Source organism: Tamandua tetradactyla, chromosome 7 (assembly GCF_023851605.1).
Source record: "Tamandua tetradactyla isolate mTamTet1 chromosome 7, mTamTet1.pri, whole genome shotgun sequence".
Lineage (NCBI taxonomy): Eukaryota > Metazoa > Chordata > Mammalia > Pilosa > Myrmecophagidae > Tamandua > Tamandua tetradactyla.
The window spans coordinates 130331791-130352778 of NC_135333.1; the positions used below are offsets into that span (position 1 = coordinate 130331791).

Genomic DNA, 20988 nt, shown 5'->3' on the forward strand with positions numbered 1-20988 from the left:
TGCCCCTAGAGCAGTCAAATATATGTTCTGCCTCCTAAAACCCTAGGCATTGTTGGGTTCATGCTCAAAAAAATTTCCTGGCTTCTTTTTGACATCTACGATTGCATAGTCAATGGAACCAACAGCAAATATGAAAAATGATGTAACTGTTTTGAGGCTGCCATTTTTTCATTAGAAATTCTGAAACTCACATGTACTTTAAGAAAGGGGACTAAACTGGGAAGGAGGTGGAACAGATTTTTCCATGATTCAGTGATAATTTCTTCTAAGGAGCACAGCAGAGCAGTGGTAAACCCACCTCTTTGCGGCTAAAGCCAGGCTCACTGGGCTTAACAACCTCCTTTCAAGGTTAAGCGGGATGTTGAGGGGGCGAGTTGGTCAATTTTACTCACCAGCATGACTGAACTTCCTGATTATAGTCTTGTCATAAAGCAGGTTCAGGTGGCTTAAGGACTACTTTGCTGGAGATAACTCTTGAGCATGAAAAATCCCAGAGAGCCAAGAGGCTACAAGGCTGTTCATTTGAAACCTTTCCAAGCCCAGCACCAGGGAAAGAGCAAACAAACAAAACCAGATTCAGCAAATAAAGCTGAGGGTAGATCCAAGGACATCGCAAGAGATAACCTCAGATAACATTGCATGTGTGTGCATCAAATATGTATTTGAAACCCACTTCCATCTCTTTTGAGGATTGCGCTTGACGAAAAACAGCTGCCGACCTGGATTATACTGCGAGGGCAGAACTACACAATGTGGAGCTTTGATGATACCAGCACAGCTTAAGGTAATCAAACCAGAGTTTGTAACTATGTCTACACAGACTGGAGGAAAAACCATCACTCTCACGCCTCAAGGCTAGAGGTTCCTGTGGGAGACCCACTCTGGTTGTCACCTGCAGCAAAGGTGGGGCTGGTGGTGGGTCCTTGAGGCTACAGTAAGGGAGCAGCAAACCCTACTGAGAAACACCCACAAATCAGAACCCTGTCCCTCCTATCTGAACCATGGCCCCATCAAAACATTCTGCTTAGCTTGGTGGACCCTCGTAAGTATTTTATTTCAATCTTCCTGGATTAAAAAATAAGCCCAAAAACAGAAAGCCAGAGCAAGGCTTCTTCAAGACTGCAGGGTCATCTGCTGTCCTTGGTTGCTGGGGCAGGAGTGCACAGCCCCTGAGCCGCTTGATCTCTACACACCCACCAAGTACCCTGAGAACACGGCAAACTTTCAAGCCTGCTGGATTATTCCTTGCCTGAGGACTATGAAACAAGGTTCCCATTACCAGGAGAGGTGCCTGAAAGGCCCTCTGAGGTCAGGATGCGAGATCAAACAAAATCAATGTGCTTGCCACATCCATCATCTTGTAATCTGCTTCCAGTTGTATAATCCCCAAATGTCTGGGTCTGCACATACCATGAACATTCGTCAGCAGTGCAGATCAAAATGTTTCACTAGGGGCTCTGATCACCCTTCTCTATCCACAAGAAAATCATTAACTGTTTCTACAAGTCAAACGGGCCTGAGGAATATTCTGGAGCAGCTAAAAGGCAAAATCTGAGAGGATGGTATGGTAGCCCATGGTAAACTCTGGGATCTGTCCTGTAACTATTTGTTGAAGAGTGCTTTGAAAACTATTGCTTTTTTCTCTCTTTGCTTTCTATATGTTATATTATGCAATAAAAAAAAGTTAAAAAAAAAAAAAAAAACAGGCCTGGGGAATACAAATATCTGCTCAAAGCAAATGGCTAGGACCCTAAAAATTTTAATGTTTCCATCATGAATGTTTCTTCACACACCATAAAAATGAAATGTGATTTGACTTACAAATAAGGAAATCATTGTTAACTTTCCAGTGATACACTAACTCATCTGAATCACGTAAAGGAAAAGAATACTCCAATTGCTAAACTGTTTAATAATCAGTTCAAGATCTACCGTTTCTAAGATTTGGATCGGTAGGTTTGGACACACTTAAAACTAAAAGACGGCATACTGTATTTTATATTACCATAGGGTTATTTTTCATTTGGATTCCAGATTGTAGTATGACTATCTGAAGGGAAGCATTACTATCCACTCCACTCAGGAGAAAAGGAGGCTCAGAGACATCATGTGAGTGGCTCAGTGTCACACAGCTCACCAGCCAAGAAATTCTCTCTTGGCTGAGAGAATTTCACAACACCCTCCTGTTTTCCTCTCCTAGATGATATTATTTTCAAGATTTTATGTTATTAAACTTCCTAATTATCTCAAATGTACTACCATAGAGATTTTGCCGCAAGATGATTCTATGCTATAAACTGCCTGAATTTTTCAAATACCTCTCCACAAAGATCCACATTATAGATCGTGTGAATATTATTACTGGGTTTGCTCATTTCAAAGCTTACATTCACTCCTAGTCTCCTGACAGAGCCAGGACGTTTAACAACCAGAGTATTTTATGTTCTAGCTGTTCACATTCTTGGTGTCTCGGGAGAAATCTTTTAGTTATGAACTGGAGAAATCTGATTTAAGAGTAAAGATTAAAAAGAATGCGGAAATATAAAAAAACTGGAATACAGACGGAAAGCTTTATACCAATGTTAAAATTCTTGAACTTGATAACTGCACTGAAGGTGGCTACCTTAAGTGCAAATATCCTTGTTCTTAGGAAATGTACATGTGTTTAACTTTTACGTGTTTAAGGAGCATGGTGTATGCAACCTACTCTCAAATGTTTAGAAAACTGACAGACAGACAGAGGGATAGATAGAATGATATCACAAATGTGGCAAAATGTTAATAGGAGTGATCTGGGTAGGAGGAGAAGAATTTGTGTTATTTGCAACTGTCTGGTAGGTTTGAAATGATTTCTAAATATAAAGTTTAGTGAAAAAAAAAGAAAAAAGAAGAGTGTGGACAGTGCGCTCCCCTTTTAGAAACTGAGACATTCAGTTTACTCTGTGGGTCAGTACTGCACACTGTGTGACACCAATATGTGTGTTAATCTTACCAACACTGGAAGTGATTCTTAAATACAGATGAAGAAACAAATTACTGTGACTTGAAGACCAGAAAGCTTTGAGGTGGCAAGACTTCGCCATCAAGCAATGAGATGAGTACTATGTTATATGAGTTCATCAGATGAATAGTATACAATTCCACTGACTCTTTACATGTGCCCTCTGATGTGTTTTTACTCCCATTGCTGGTCGATGAAGCCGGGGCTCACCGAAGTTCCTCGTGGAAATCACACCCACAGTTTGGTGACAAAGCTGAGATCCAAACTCATACACCTCTCATTCCAGCCATCGTGACTGCTTATTACTCAATCTGAAGTAGTTTAATATTCCCATCCCTCCTTAAAGTTAACCTTTTTCTTATTTTTTTTCTGCATGGGCAGGCACCAGGAATCGAACCCGGGTCTCCAGCACGCAGGTGAGAACTCTACCTGCTGAGCCACTGTGGCCCTAAAGATAACCTTTTGAGCTCTTTGGGCCATTCTTTAAAGTGTGAAATTACTTCCAAATAAAAAGTGAAACAAATTAACCTATTACCATCACCTCAACTAGGAAAACGGAAACTCGAGGGGTCAGAATTTACGTTTCAGCAAGGGGCAGGAAGAAGGTGATGAAAATGGGGCACGGGCATTGAAAGGCAGAGACTTTGTGCCTTGCTGTGATAGGTTTGAGGGGGGAAGAGGGGGAAATTACCATGTGGTAATGATGTAGAAGGCAATATGAATATTGGCTCATTAGTTCATTCAGTCAACAAATGCTGATTCAATATTCTCTCTGCACCAGGTGCTATGCTGGCAATACGAGGTGACTAAGAGGCCTGTCCTCCAGAACTCAGTCTGTTTTAGAGGGATACAGAGAAAGGAATAAACAATATGACACATTATGGCACTAAGAGCTAGACCACAGGCATTTACACAGAGCTGTGTGACCACAGATGGGGGGGACAGACTAAAACTCTGGGAGGGTTAGGGTTACTTCCCAGAGGAAGTGACATTTGTGCTGGAGCCTCAAGGGATGAGGAAGAGTTTTCCTGGTAGAGAAGAGGGAGAGGGACATCCAGAAAGAGAATATATCCAAAGGCATGGAGCTAGAAGTGATGGCAGTGTCCTGACAAAAGGAAGCTGGTTCTCTGTAGTTGACACAAGAGGCACATAGCAGTGCGGGGAGAAGGACAGTAACACAAGAGGCACATAGCAGTGCGGGGAGAAGGACAGTAGGATGCTACTGGAAAAGTGGGAAGGGACCAAGATTCTGGGTCTACTAAAAAGTGGGGCCTTCATTCTCTAGGCTGTGGGGAGCCAAAGGTTTTTAGACAGAGGAGTGAGAAGCCCAGTGATAAGATCACTTTGGTGGCCAGTGGGAGATGGGCTGGAGAGAGCCAGACAAGTGGTAAGGAGGTGAGCTATTCTGAATTCTACTCAGAAAAATCCTGGCAGTCCAAAAGCCTTCACTGACCTCTAATCTAGCTTTTCATTTCACATATGACAAAATGGAGGCCAGGAGAGTTTAAGAGATTTCCACGAAGCTACATCAGCAACAGAGCTGAGCTGAGAATGAAGATCTGCTGGCTCTCGCAGGATCCCATGTGCCTGTCTAGACTGCCAAAGAGGAATAAAGAGCTCTAAAGTCTGGGTTGCCTAGTAGTGGTTTCAAGTTTATCAGCTGGTTTGAAAACAATAGCCAATAAAAGAGTGAAGAAATATCCAAAGTACTGTTTATTCTTCGGTTTTGGGCTCCTTCTGTCCTATGTGCCAGATAATGCAGAGTTTAGTTCTAGAATAAAACAAACAAAAACATGGTCAAGGGAATAGAGCAAAACTACAGAGGGAAAGTGCATAGTTACTTTCTAAATGGATCGAAGTCATCAAATCCTGACGAATTACACTTATTGAAGCTTAGAGACATGGATGGACAAAGCATCTTTTTGTATAGCCTGGATCAATTCTTTCCAAAAAGCAGAGGGTCACTGTTTTAGCTATATTGCCTTACTTTAGCAATATACTGCAAGCCAGTTGGCAAGAAAACATTTTGTTCACAGAACTACAATTTCCAGGGTAAGTCTCCAAAGATGTTTACCCCAAAGTAATCTAGGATGAGTACACCAAAGTCACTTTTAACTGCAGTCCTAAGCCTAAGGCTCTGGAATTTAGGGATAAGGAAGTAAGTCTATTCCATTTTCCAGAAAACTCAAATCTGCATGTAAAGCACAAAATCCTCAAGACGTGAGAAAACAAACAGCCCTCCTACAGCCCTCTCATAATCTTTTCACACCAAAGAGGGTAATCTATGTAGAAGATTTATTTTCAGGATAGAAACAGGTTTTCTGACAACTGTGTCTGTCCCTGAGAGCCCTTCAGACGTCATCTCTAGTGTGTGCGTGTTGAGGTGGGGATGTGGGAGCCGTCAGAGCTGCCATGCCTGGCAAAGTCTCTTTCTCATGACGTGACTCAGACCGAGCCCCTCTGTGTGAATGAAAGTGAGAAGCAGGTCAAGGAAGAATGTGTTCTTCAAAACCGCGTTTCACACTGCACGTATCAAACACTCAAAAGAAACTGAGCACACTGTGTCTTGCATTGGTCACAGATGGGAGAGAATCAGCCACAGTAATAAACTCACGGAGGTGGAGTGTATCTGTCGTCACACACAGAGCCAGGATGTGTGATCCAGAAGGTGTGTGTGGGGGAGTGAATACCATATGTCGTTTGACTGCTGTGGGCCTGCCCCCATGTCACAGCAGCGTGTTCTTCCGAAACTGCTCCCACGGTGACGCCGCTCTGACCTGCCAAACCTAGATGATTCTTACCAGGTACTGAAGCCGCTGACGTTCAGTCTCAGGCGTAAACTCTGAAGACATGGGGATGATTTCTCCATTTCTGATGATTATGGCCCTGAAATGGTGAAAATGCATTCGTCAGCAGCCATAAGTGTTCCCAAGTCTGTGATAACCATAGTTTGGTTCAGATCATGCATGTGATGCCCAGGAGACAGCTCTCCTCCAACTGTCATCCACTCGGGGTTCCTCACCACACTGCAGGTCTCTCTATTTTAAGCACAGTGCATCCCAGTTAGCATATGTTTACCTCCTCAGCTAGCTGGAACCTTACCTTAATGCCCCAGCACTGAGCACTGCAGCTGACACATTATAGATCAGTGAATAAATGGACAGATGAAGGAATGAGCAATGCCACACAGACTCACTCTAGACCGGTGCTATCCAATACAACCTACTGTGATGATGGGAAAGTTACCCACGTGCTCCATTATGGCAGTCACCAGCCACTTACAGCTACTGAGCATTTGAACTACGACTAGTACAGCTGAGGAATTGAAAATTTAATTGAACTTAAATTAATTTAACATTAAACTCAAATGTCACATGTGGCTGGTGGCAAATGTAGTAGACAGTGTCCCTCCAGATCTCTGCTTCTCAAAGTGTTTGTGGGCCAGCAGCAACTGCCTCATCTGGGAGCTCGTTGGAAATGCAGAATCTCCACCCCAGACCTACTGAATCAGAATCAACATTTTAATAAGGTCCCCAGATCATGCATATGCATATTTAAATCTGAGAAGGTCTGAATTTCTAGGGTAATCTCCTGGGCTCAGGAAAAGTCACTCTCACTTAATCTTAAAGCCCTGGAAATTTACAGACCCTGCCCCCCCTAAAATGTGCCCAAGAACTACTGCCAACTCAAGGACTTTTGAGAGAAAAGAGTTGCCCAAAGCAACTTTAGATGTCTAAAGGGGAGTCTGTGGGATCCATGACTCTTGTACCTTAGACCTTCAGGTTTCCAGCGATTCCTGACAGCCACTTTCTAGCTACTGGTGGGTTGCTGTGGAAAGCTGCTATTTCTACACTTAATGGAGAGGCTTGATGAATTGCATTCTGTATGAACCCAACAGCTCCCTCACACCAGGGAGCCCATGACCTGGAGACCTGATACATTTCTCGGTAGAGACCCACAAACATGGGAAATGCCTCTGATGAGTTCAGCTCTGGGAATGCCTCTGCTCTCACTGCTGACTCTATGGGAGGGTGCCTTCTTTGTGCCAAGAAGTCTCTGGCAACCCTCCCCAGCCCACCCCCACAGTAGAGGCAGTCCCTGACTTATAAACAATCTGTATAAATGGTTGCAGCTGTCATGACCCTCCCCCCAGCCCCTCACCACCTGTGCCCCAGTTGCTGCTGTCATAGAAACCGGTGGAGGGAGGCAGGCAGGAGGAGAGATGACAGAAAATTTTATGGATCTAAGAGAAAAAGAGCGGAAGCTTTGAGGAATTGGCAAAGTTCAGGCAAGCCAACTCTTGGAAGAGGATGCCTCTTGCTGTAATATTCATTTCTGAATGTGTTTCACTTCTTTAACTATGCCACTAAATTACAACAAATCACAGATTTCTTCGTCAAAACCTAGATTTTTAAAAGGCAAGCACCCCTAAGAAAGGTGATATCCACCATTTACAAATCAATATGCATTAATTCAGATTGCTTCTACCCGAATTATCAGCTGGGGATAACTACAATAAAGGCACAGAGATTTTGATAGAGGATGGAGATTCATGGACTTGAAAGGGGGCAGGAGAAGTGGATCAACCCACCTTCATGGACTTTCCTCTTTTCTTTCCTACTGAGCCAAGACTTATGAATTAACAATAATCTACATTCTGGGCCTCTCCCTTTATCTCCCATGTATCCCTCAAACAGTGGTAAACTGATTTCTAGTCCCTCTCACCACCCAATAGCTCTCACTAGTCACCAATGGCCCCTCTGCTGCTCTACCCACTGGGCACAACATCTTTGTTTATCTCCCTACCAGCATTTGATGGTTTCTTCCAACCCTGGCTTCTTGGGATACTTCTTCTGGTTTCCCTTCTACCTCTCTGGACATTCCCTCTCAAACTTCTCTAACTCTCCTTCCATGTTGTCCTTTAGGATTTTGTCCAAAATCCTGGGTGGGTACGTCTCTCCATGGGCACTCTCATTCATACCCAGGCCTTCTCTTAGAACTCCTTAACTGCCAAGATTAGGCTAGAAGCCTCTGCAACATGTTCCCTTAGCCCGGTACCTCCCCTAATAGAGAACTCATCACACTGTGTTATTGGTTACTTAATTGCCTGTCTTTCATGTTAGACTATAAGCTTTGCAGGTATCTGCCTTGCTCAAAATTGTAGCCCCGCAAACTATACATAGTGCAAGGTCACTGCAGGCAGAACTGGCTAGTTATTTTCCAGGTCCCAGTGAAAACTAAAAATGCAGGGCCTCCTTCATTAAAAAATTATTAAGAACGTCAAGATGGTGTCAGCAAAACATTAAACCAACAGTGGGAACTTTCTAAGAATGGACCCCCAGGTGATTGCACAGGCCACATGCTGAAGAATCTGGCTCTGACTGTAGGTCCTTAATAGTTACTGAATGAATAAATGGCTTTAAAGACTACATATACTAATGATTCCAAATACATGGTCTAGTCCACATATCTCTGCTGTGCTCCAGCCAGGAACAGCCAACTGCCAACAGACATCTTCACTTTGATTAAGTGCAGGCATCTCATACTTAGCATGGTTCAAACTTTATGATCCTGTTTCCACCATACCCCCAAACCTGTCCCTCTTTCAACATTTTTTATCTCAATGAACAATACTCCTTTACACTCAGTTGCCCATCCTGGGAGCCAAGGATCCATCATAGATCTGTAGATTTCATCTCCCCAAGAGCACATGTACATGTCCTCTCCTTTGATTTCCACCATTAGTGCCCTGGTTTATGTCCCTATCAGAGTCTACCTGCATGACTCAATAGCTCTCCACTGTTCGTCCCATCCCTAGTTTTTCCTTCCTCTGACCCATGCTCCACAGGGTCACCAAGGTGGTCTTAAAGCAACGAAGCCCATCAGTGGCTCCCTAGCATTTCCATTTTTCTTCATTATTTGGTTCTTGCCTATATTTCTGGCTTTAGCCTCACTCTTGCTACTCTTTTCACATCTGCTCTCCCCTAATTCTGGCCAGCCTCTTCCTAAGACTCTGCCAAGAAGAATGCCTTTCTTTCCCCTCCTGAGCTGCCTTCAACATCCTGTGACCTCATGATGGCACCTGCCTTGCTATACCAAGCTCTTACCAGACCTCACGGCAACTAGTGACTCCCACAGCTGTCTCTAACTACCATGAGTGCGTTTTCTGGGCAAAGTCTAAGTTGCTGTTTCTCAATCTTCAGTGCTCTGTTGGCATATAACAAGCACACAACAACTGTTTGCTGATGGACACATGACTAAATGGATGAAAACTGAGCTGGAATTCGGTGGATGAACAGAAATGTCCAGAAGCGAGGGCCCTAAAGAAGACTTCTTAGTAACAACATTATCAACAGCAATTGCCTAATTGTGTATAGTCTGAACCCTCAAAAATCCATACGCCAACAGACCTAAGAGACTGCCCTTCTGGCTGAGTCACCAATAAAAAGTGACTTGAAAGAAAAGGGGAATTTAGGCAGGGGCCCTGATCCTTAGTGGGGATAGGGCAGAGGGAGATGAAGCACAGAGAGCAGCCAGCCTCATGTTGACTCTGTTCTTTAATTTCAAATCCAGACGAACGTGGTATCTGCATTTAATTCCAATAGTCTCTGTTGAGGTAAGCCTAGCTAATTACTTTCTTAAATAGATAAATATATCTAAATCCATCTACGCATGGAACATTCTTCACTTCTGTTTGAACTAACAAGTTCTTCCTTTATCAGAGCATCCCACGGATTAAAGATGACAGCACGCTTGGCTGCCAACCTTTCTAGTCCTAAATTGTGATGCTGCTTGCTACGTGATGCCTGGCTTCCCTTTGGTCTCTCTCACTTTCATCCCTCTGATCTCGGGATCAGTTTGGCAGAGTACTGGTCTCCAAACTGGAGGAGAACAGTGAGAGGGAAAAGGTTTCAAAGGGAACTGAATGCATGTGAAAGCTGACAAATCTCATATCAAATCTCCCACCACAGGACCCCTGCACACTTCCTATCTTCTAACTCATTATTTTATGAAATGCTTTTTATTTTTAAAAACTATTTAATTTTTATCGTCATAATAAATATACAACACAAAATTTCCCCTTTTGCTTTAATATGCATCATTCAGTGACAATTACATTTACTATACTGCGCAACCAACTGCTTTTCCATTACCAAAACTCTTCCATTATCCCAAACAGAAACTCTGCACCCATTAAGCATTAACTCCCAATTTCCTCCACCAATCCCATTCCCATTCCTGGTAACCTGTAATCAACTTTCTGTCTCTATGAATTTGCTTATTTTTGATATTCAGTACAAATGGGATCAGACAGTATTTATCCTTTTGTGCCTAGCTTATTTCATTCGAAACATTTTCAAGGTTCATCCATGCTGTAGCACTGTATTAGTTTCCCAGCTGCTAAAATAAATACTGTACAATGGGTTGGCTTAACAACAGGAATTTATTGGCTCATGGTTTCAGAGGCTAGAAGGCTTGCTAGAAGATTGCTATCTTTTGCCTGGCTGGCAATCTTTGGGACTCCTTGGCTTTCTGTCACATGGCAACACACATGGTAGTAACTTTTCCTTTTGTCTTCTGGGTTCCATCGAATTCCAGCTTCTGGCTGCTCCCCATGACTTCTCTTTCATTTCCAATTTCCTTTGCTTATTAGAACATCATACATATTGGATTAAGGCCTACCCTCACTCAGTATGGGTACAGGATCAGGGGTTGGACCTAAACCTGTCTTTTATGGGGATGTGACTCAATTTCCAATAGTCTGCCCTCTGGACCCCAAAAAGACATGCTCTTCCTACATGCATAATACATTCATTCCATCACAACATCCTGAAAACTTAACAACATTTTAGAAAAATGTCAAGTACAAAGTCTCATTAAAATCAGTAATGGGTGTGGCCCATTCCTAGGACAAAGTTCTGTTCGGTGGATCTATGAAACCACAAGTTATTTGCTTCCAATACACACTGGAGAGAGAGTCATACAATAAACATTTCTATTCCAGAGGGGAGAAACTGGAAGGAAAACAGGGGGCATGGGTTCCAAACAAGATCAAAACCCAGCAGGGTGAACTCCATTAAATCTCAAGGTCTGAGAGCCATCTATAGCCATGTGGCCTCTGGGTCTGAGGGAGCAGCAACTATGCTCTCCTTAAAGTGAACACTGGGGCCAAGGCCGCGTGCTTTCCAAGCACTGGGATGGTAGTTGGGCTCTCTGTGAATGCTGGGCACATACAACACCATCTCTGAGACTTGGCGTGGCAGCACTCTCCTTGAATGGAGGTGCAATGCCCATCCCCTCCAAAAGCCAGGGTGGGCCTGCACCCTGCATCTTGGCCTGAAAAGATAATTTTGGTCTGTAACTTTGCTTCCATGGTTCTGCCCTTGAAGTTATTCTTCCTTCAATTTATCCTTTGGGCCCAAGCTGGAAGCGGTTCTGCTCATAAAAATTTTGCAAAAACCTTGTTAGCTTTGTGTGTAATTCTGGAGGGTCCAAACCATCAGACTATAGAATTTTCCAAAGATTCTTCCTGGCTAACTACATTTCTGTTCTTGACTTCTACTGAAATGGCTCACTATGGGATCGATGTTCAGCTACATCCTCTTTAGCAAAAGGGTGTTCAGGTAAACTCTTATATGAAAGCTTCTTCTCTAGAAAGTCACTTTTCGAAGTCCAGGGAGGCCCTGATAGAGCTGTTTCTGGCTCAGAGCATGCTACCTGGATAGGCTGAGAATTTTCAAAATCAATTTCTGGTTTCTTGTAAGGAGAAGCCAGGTTTGTACCTTCCCCACTTTAGCTTAGAAGTCTCCTCAGCTAAATATTCAAGTTCATTGCTTACAATCGTACATCAGAACACGATTTTTCTAAATCTCCTGCCACTTTATAATAAGGATCATCTTTCCTGTAGTTTCCAACACATTCATGATTTCTTTCTCAGGCCTCACCAAAAGTACAGTTAAAATCCTTCTCTCTCCAAACAGTCTCTTGGAAATCATCTAGGCTTTATACATCAAGTGCCTTCAATTTTTCCAGCCTCTACCCATTATCTAATTCCAAAGCCATTTCCACAGTTTTACGTGCTTGTAAGAGCAGTACCCCCCTTTCTGGGACCAAAACCTGTACTGGCTTCTCAGCTGTTACAACAAGCATCATATAATGGGTTGGCTTAACAGTGGGAGTTGGCTTAGTTTCAGAGGCTAGAAGGCTTTAGAATAAGGAGTAAAAATATGACAAGAACACAAATAACTATAAAATTGTTGGTAAAGTTTGCTAAAAGACCAGTATAAATGAAATACTACAGGAATATGGATTTCTTTTAGAATGTTGAAACTATCTCACAGATGCTTCGTTATCTCCACCCCACAAAATATTAGTCACATGAAAGGATAAAGGCATTTTACTTCTAATTGGCAAGAATTTTGAGTTCACAGAACAGTTCCTAGAAAATCCTGCTACTTATATACCCGAATATTACATTTTGAAGTAAAAAGCACTTACTTCCCCTTCTCTCAGTTAGTGAAAATTTTAATTGGTGAAGTAGAAAATAAAAGGTTAAATGGGAGGCTCATTTCAAATATTTGCTAGATTTTACAATTTCTTTTAACGAGACCACAATAATGCCTGTTAAATCCCACCTCAGCATGATATTCTCAGAGCAGGACCAACATTTCCCAAAAGGCTTTTCCCAAACAAGCAAAAAAAAAAAAGAGGAAAAATGTGATTAGGCAATTGTCCACAGGGGAAATGGAAACGTTCAATAAACAAAAAGATACTCAATTTTACTAGTCTAGAGGAATGCAAATTAAAGCAAAAACCTGTAATTTTTGTTTTTCAGGTTGGCAAACGTTTATTTAAAAAAATTAATAACATATGGTAGTTCTTGCAGGGCACAAGAAAAAAGTCATTTTCATAATGGGTGGGAATATGAATTGCAAGTTTTACATCTATTAGAATTAAAACTATATATCAAATAGTAAAACTATATTTTCAATAATAAAAGAATCAGCACATGGGATATACACACAAGATTTCATACCTCAACATTATTTGCTGCGGCAGTTACTGGAAACAGCGTGCATACCTATCAAAAGGGGGAACTGTTGAATAGATTAGGTTGCATTCTCTAAGAGAAGATAACATGAACTCATTAAAAAGAATTAAGCCTACGTTTATGACTTGGAGGTAGCCGTGATATATTCGTCATTGAGAAAAGCAAGAGGCAGAGTAATGTGTGAACAATCCCATTTTTGTAAAAACAAAAATCTATATCTAGGTTCCCTATACAGATGAGGAGTCTCACTCCAAGCAAAAATCCCACAGGTGGTCCTTCAGGTCCGACCACCGGCAATTACAAAGGCTCTGCCTGACGGGCCCACGGGGGTGGGGCGGGGGAGGGGGAAGGGTGGGGAGGTGCCCTCCTCGCTCCGGACATGGGGTTACGGTCAGCGCATTGCAGTTTCTGGAGGGGATACAGTCAAGGCCTCAGCTCAGGTGCAGAGCTGCATTCCTGGCCCAGGTACCTCTACTTGGAAGCCTCCCTATGGGGGTGGGGCTTTTCAGTTGCCTCTGCTGAGACTTCCTTATTGGGGGGCGGGGAGGGGACCTGAATAAGCCACTTTCCTTTACTCTGACTCAAAGGTACTTTTCCATGTCTCACCCTCCCGCCCCTCCCCTCATGTCCATCAACCGCAGGAGCCTTTTGTTCAGTTTCTTGGCAGTGAGGCAATTTCCTGCCCCAAACCTGTGCTGCACGTCCGTCACCTGACTGACCTTGACCTGGTGCCATTTTGTGGGGAAAAATGGAATATGGGGGAGCTGGCGCTTTTCTTTTTCTTTGCCTCTTGCTGGCGCTATTGCAGTAAGTGAGTAAAGGTTTGACTCTCTCAGTTCAGCTCACTGCCCTGACTGACTGCTTTGACAGGGGGCAGCTCCACAACATACAGTTATGTACGGATGAGAAGAAGGAAAGATATGAAGTGGGATCATTTTTCTTTATGTCTTTTTATTATTTGACTGTTACAGGAAATAAAAGTTCTTGTTTGTACATCCTGAAGAGGAATTCATTTCTCCAGATTTGGCTGTGTAGTAACAGAAGACCCAGAGTCCAACCAAATACAGATTTATCTTTGTAACACTATGAATCTTCAAAAATCCAAGCACTGGTCCACAAATTTCTACACAAGGACCCAGCTGCAGCTCAGAGGTCATTATTCAGAGCTCAGGCATGGCCCCCAAAGTATTCTGCAGCTGTGCTCACCAACTGAGATGCGACCAGTGGCTGAATTTTGTTCTAAAAACAAGAACTGGTTAAGTCCCCAAATGTCAGTACCTTTCTTCATATAAGCGGGGACACATAAATATAGATTCAGAATTGCCAATTGTGCTCAAAAAGAAAAAGGGAAAGATCTAAATGAGGGACTTACTGGGCACCTGAAGAATTCATCAGCCCTTCCTCTGGATGGTTACATTTCACTAATCCCAGCCACACAGAGGCAGGAGCAAGTCTGTACAGGTGCGACCCTCCCCCATCCGGGCATCGTGTGCTGGCCCGATACACACATTTCTCTGGGGATCTAAGAATTGACTTGAAACTATGACCCTCAGGCACTGACAGTGTACATTCATGTATGTTTATTTAGAGGCCTCTGGGAAATTTTCAATGTGCTAAATCAGTGACAGTGAAAAACAAACAGTGATAGTGAAAAACAAACAAACACACACAAAACAAAACATCCTCCCACACTCAGTTACTGCACATATCGCCTATAGGCTACCTATCATGAGATGGTCTCCTCATTTCAAGGCCCAGTCACCCAAGAGGCTAGAGGTGGCTGCAGGATGGAGAGCCACTCCTCTCTCCAGCATCTTGTCTGGGAGAAAGTGGAACAGACATCCTTGCTGGGAGGTAGTAAGCAGCCAATTACTCATTCTCCTTCCAGGGCAAGGACAACTCAACGTATACTGTTGTGTGTGTGTGTGTGTGTGTGTGTGTGTGTGTGTGAGTGCGTGCATGTGCGTGGGGGAGGGTTAATGAAACAATTACCTGGAACTTTAGCTACATTTTGGAGGTGAAGTCTCACCCTGGAGAATGGATAACTCCCCTCTTGGCAAGTTACAGAAGAGCTCCCCATAGGATGCTGCCAGGTTTGAACAGTCCAGGCTAATACTACATCCCCTCTCACTGCTAACTTTCCCCGAAATGAGATGATGTTCCCTAAACACTGTAGAGTCACTGGTTATAGAAAAAGCTTCAGATACAAGCTGAGGAATAACTAATTAAATTCTAAGAGGAAGATGAAGTTTGGAGAATCCAAGTAGAGCAAATACAGGAAAACCTTTGTTTTCCCACAACCCTCTGGGAAGCCTAAAGACCATGCTGTCCCAGGACACATTTCCATAGAATGTCACCTTTCCGCCTTTCTGCCCCCTCAGGTAAAACGTTTGGCATCAAAATCAAACAAAACGTCCAAATTCACAGTCAAAAATGATTCTGCAAATACGTGCCAGGTAAAGAGTGGCATGAGGGAAAATAAGCACAGAGCTTTTCAGTCTCAATAGAAGGCTTTGTCTAAGTAGCACAAAGAAGTTACGACTTCAAGCATTCCCTCTGTTCCAAATACACAGGAATGACCTATAACATAGAAAAGGGGGATATGTGTATACACATATATGTACATATATATATATACACACACACACATAGCTGAGCTCAAAAATAAAGGTTTGCCCCTATTAGGATGGTGGCGTGAGATGCTTCAGGGCTCTGTCCCCCTACAGAAGCTTTGAATAACAAGCAAGAACTGGAAGAAACATCTTTCAAAGCTCCAGAAAACAAATAGAGGAAAGCAGTAAAGGGTGAGCGCTGAATCAAGAAAAAGATTACTTAAAAGCAGTAGGATCTTATGGCATCCTGGCTGGACACTTTCCCACCCCTCATGGGCTTGGGAAAGAGCTGGCCTCCACTCTGAATGTGCAGATCCCTGGTTCTGAAGAGGGCAGAATAATCCTCATGCACATACTGGAAGCAAGTATGTCTGGCCCCAACTGTTTGGTGGTGGCCTGAGGCACTTGCCATCCCAGAACTTGCTCTGCATGTAGAAGGTAGATCATTGAGCTCTCCTATGATGCTGTGGGATAGAAGTCAAGTCTTGTTGCCTAGGCCAAGGGATTCTTGGCCCTGGATTTTGAGGTGTAGGGTGTGTGTGTGTGTGTGTGTGTGTGTGTGTGTGTGTGTGCGCGTGCGTGCGTGCGTGCGTGTGTGTGTGTGTGTGTGTGCGCGCGCGCACATTTGGAGCCTGTAGATAAGGGAATTCTTAGTAAGATATGCACAAAAAGGATCAGGGAGACCCTGTAATTTTGGCTCAGGGCAATTCTCCAAACTTACCGATTGTATGGATAAACTCTGAAAGAAAGTACTTGCACAGGTCAATCTGCAAAGACTAGGGAAGCTGTTTTCCTTCTACTTTTTTTTTGTTGTTATTAGCTCCTGGCAATCAAGGAAAGCTGTGACATAAAACTAGCCGGATATAAGTTTAAGGAGTAGACACTCGAGTGTAAATTCCAGTGATGATTAAAATATCAAAATGTCCAGATTTTAACCAAAGCTTGCAAAACATAAAAAGAAACAAGAAATGATGGCCCAGGCAATGGAGAAAATGAAAGCATCAGAAACCATCAGTGAGGAGGACCCTAGACCTGGCACATACCAGACAAAGACTCTTTTTTTTTTAAGGCCCTAATATGCTCAAAGAGTTAAAGGAAAACATGGAAAAAGAACTAAAGGAAATCAGGAAAATAACAGACGAACACAAAGAGAATACCAATAGAGACACAGAAACTATGAAAATGAACCAAACAGAGCTGAAGGGCATAGTAGCAGATATTGAAAATTCCCCAGAGGGGTTCAACAGCCGATTGGAGCTGGCAGACGAAAGAATGTGAGAACCTGAAGATAAGAAAGTCTGAGAAGCAGAAAAAAGAAACAATAAATAAAAGTAAACAGAGCCTGAGGAACCTGTGGGATGCCATCAAGTGCACCAAAATAGGCATTGTGGGAGTCCCAGAAGAAGAGAGAAAGGGCCAGAGAGACTATTCAAAGAAATAATGGCTGAAAACTTCTCACATTTAATGAAAGGCATAAACTTACATCCAAGATGCTCAATGAACTCCAAACATGATAAACCCAAATAGACCCGTACCATGGTATATTTTAATCAAACTGCTGATTGCTAAAGATAGAGAGAATTCTGAAAGTTGCAAGAGAAGCCATGTATCACATCCAAGGGAGCCTGGATAAGATTACGTGTCAATTTCTCATCAGAAACCATGGAGACAAGAAGGCAGTGGGATGACTTATCTAATGTGCTAAAAGCAAAATATTACCAACCACGAATATATCCAGCAAAACTGTGAACTGTCTTTCAAAAACGAGGGAGAGATGAAGACATTCCCAGATAAATCAATGTTGAGGGAGTTCAACATTAGAACCCTAACTTCTAGCTGTGCTAAGATACTAGAGACTAAAAGTAATAACCTAAAGTTGTGGAAATGTAACCCATACCTAACACTGACATCAGTCTACAACTAATTGCTGTGCTGTGCTTTGAAATTTACCGTTTTGTTTATATGTTATTTTTCATAAATTTCACAAAAAAGAAAAAAAAGTCGATTGTGATGATAAAGAAATATTTATTCCTTCTAGCCTCCAATGTTCTGGAGCAGCTAGAAGGAAATTCTGAGAGGATGGTATGGTAGCCCATGAAAAACTCTGGGAGCTGTCCTGTAACTACTTGTTGATGAGTGCTTTGAAAACTGTTGCCTTTTACTTTCTTTGCTCTGTAAATATATCACACAATAAAAAAAATTAAAACAAAAAACCCCACAACACAATTAATAATAAAAATTAAAAAAAAAAAAAAAAAGAATTTGGGGTGTCAGCCCCACACCGGGCTAATCTTAACTCTGGGCCTCGACGTCTTCGCCAGAAAAAAGAAAGGGTAGGACCAGATGATTTCTTAGGCACCTTTCAGCTCTTACTCTAAATGGTGGGGCAGAGAAATGCCGACAGCCACTACCGCTACTACTTTAGTTCTAAGACAGTGATCATCACCACGATTTAGATTCTAATAAATATAAACCAAATACAGAAGTGCCAAGATGGGGGGAATCACCCAGAGTGCTTCTCTTAAGTCATAAAGGACAAGGAACCCATTACTGAGCAAGGACCTTAATGTAATTTTGCTGTTGTCACCAGTCTCCTTGGCACACAGAGCTGCAAACAAAAGGCATCTTTGACACTGCTAAGAGTATTGGTGCGATGCCTGGATTCCATTACACACTTTTTCAGCTGAAAGTGATTCGAAACGCAACATTAAGCTGCACATTTCCAGAACGGAGGAGAGAATCTGGTACAAGGTGACAAAGAGACCGAACGGAAAACACTTTTGACAGTGTATATTAATTCCAGAGTCTAGGGAGGAGGCATCCATTTTGTCAAAAAGTACTGGACCTTGTAGATTCTATTCGGATGCAGCAGAAGCATCTGTCTCCTTCAGAAGTACTAGAAATGTGTCAGTGGGAAAGACAGCAAGGAGGCTAACAGAATAAGCTGGGTTACCACCTTCTGTGGACAGCCAGGCTGTAGATGCTAGTTAGAAATGTCAAAAAATAGCTGATGGGGAAAAAAAGAATCCCAGGAGCCTGGAATTAGTTTGGGTGTGTCTCCAGACATTCCATTTCTAGAAGAGATACCAAAGAAGACCTCAAACACAACAAATTTTCTAAGCAAAAACAGTCACACACACACACACACACACACACAAAAGATCAGGAAAAAAATAATTCAGATCTTTAAGTAGCAGCAAAAATGAGTGGCCATCCTCAAAAAAAGATAACTGAGTCAGATGTTCCTGCTTTCTTCACAACCAGCCTCGTCTGTGCTGTTGCCACCCAGAGTAATTTCTCAGTTTCCTAATTCAGCTACTTTTCTATAAATGTCTTGCTATACCAGATACATTCATGAAATCTAATACAACAGCACAATATTTTCCACATCAGGCAAAAACTTCATAGCCATTAAAAAAGTTTTCAAGGTGCAAAAAACACCTCAAAAACCCAACAAGGAGTCCATCTGTAAATTAATGCTGTTATTATTATTTTGAATTATTTATTTTTTATTGATATATATTATATATTCACATACCAGGTAATCATCCAAAGTGTACAATCAATGGTTCATAATATCATCGTATAGCTGTGCATTTATCTTCACAATCAACCTTTTTTTTCTTAATGCTGTTATCTGAGATATAATTTACATACCATTAAACTCTCTTTTAAAGTGTACAATTCAGTGGTTTTTAGTATATTCATAAGGTTGTGCAAACACTACCATTATATAATTCCAGAACACTTTTATCACCTCAAAAAGAAACACATACTTATTAGCAGTCACTCATTTTCCTTCCTCACAGCCCCTGGCAACCACCTATCTGTTTCTATGAATTTCCCTATTGCAGAGATTTCGTGTAAACAGAATTATACAATATGTGGATTTTTAAAAAACTTTTCTATTGTAAAGTATAACATATATACAAAGCAAAGAAATAAAAAAGCAATAGTTTCCAAAGCACTCTTCAACAAGTGGTTACAGGACAGATCCCAGAGTTTGTCATGGGCTACCATAACATCCTTTCATAGCTGAGATTCTTTCTAGCTGTTCCAGAATATAAGAGGCTAGAGGGTTTAAATACTTTTTTATCATCACAATCGACTTTTTTTCCCTTCTTTTTTTGTGAACAGTAGCATATATACAAAAAAGCTATAAAGTTCAAAGCATAGCACCACAATTAGTTGTAGAACATATTTCAGACTTTGACAAGGGCTATAATTTCACAATTTTAGGTTTTTACTTCTAGTTGCTCTAAAATACTGGAGACTAAAATAGATATCAATTTAATGATTCAGCATCAACACCTTTGATCTTTCCATACCTCTCTTTGGGTTGTTTGGGCTATAGCAATTCTAAATTTTTGATATTGGAAGGGTCTGTCACTAATATGGGGTAAAGAGATGGAACTATCTGATGTTCTGGAGAGGCTGGGCTAGGTTTCATGATTTACCTGGACAAGGGACCCATCTGGAAAGTTACCCTAGTGCCTGGAACCTTTGTGGAGTCTTATAAATTGCCCCAGGTGTTCTTTAGGATTGGCTGGAATGGTCCTGGTTGGAAATTGGCAGGTTATGATAGGTAGCAAGGTTGCATAAGAACAACCTCCAGAGTAGCCTCTCAACTCTATTTGAACTCTCTCTGCCACAGATACTTTATTAATTACACTTCTTTACCCCTTTTTGGTCAGGATGCAATTGTTGATCCCACGGTGCCAGTGAGACTTTCACCCCTGGATGTCATGTCCCACACAGAGGGGTGGACAATGATTTCACCTGCAGAGTTGGGCTTAGAGAGACTGAGGAATATGTGGCTTTTTGTGACTGGCCTCTTTGACTTAGCATGTTTTTAAGGTTCATCATGTTGCAGCCTGTAACAGTCCTTTGTTCCCTTTTTATTGCTGAATAATATTCCATTGTTATGAATAGCCAACATTTTGTATGTTTATCCATTCATCAGTCGATGGGCAAAAAAAAGTGCTTTCCACTTTTTTTGCTATTATGAATAATGCTATGAACTTTGAATACATGGTTTCATGTGAACATATGTTTTCAGTTTTCTTGGGCACATATCTAGGAGTAGAATTGCTTGGTTATAAGGCAACTATGTTAAACATTTTAAGGACCTGCCAAAAGGTTTCCAAAGCAGCTGTATAATTTTACATCTCCAAATAGTACTTGCTCTTAAAGGACTAAAGTTCAAACAATTTACTTCTGACAATCCCACAGTTATTTCACATTTCGCAGTTTTAAAAGCACCTTGCTGGAAGTTTGCTAAACCACAACCAACATCATTCCTGTTAACCCTAAAGAACACCCAG

The 20988-nt window shown here is 41.9% G+C and overlaps 1 protein-coding gene across 3 annotated transcripts in view; it reads right to left on the reverse strand.

Moving 5' to 3' along the window:
* The window catches only part of PPM1H (protein phosphatase, Mg2+/Mn2+ dependent 1H), a 278117-nt gene that overhangs the window by 84640 nt on the left and 172489 nt on the right, over nt 1-20988 (reverse strand). For all 3 annotated transcript variants that reach the window (XM_077111275.1, XM_077111274.1, XM_077111276.1), the window contains exon 5: nt 5803-5887. In XM_077111275.1, the coding sequence (XP_076967390.1) occupies nt 5803-5887 (85 nt within the window). The remainder of the gene's footprint in view (nt 1-5802; nt 5888-20988) is intronic.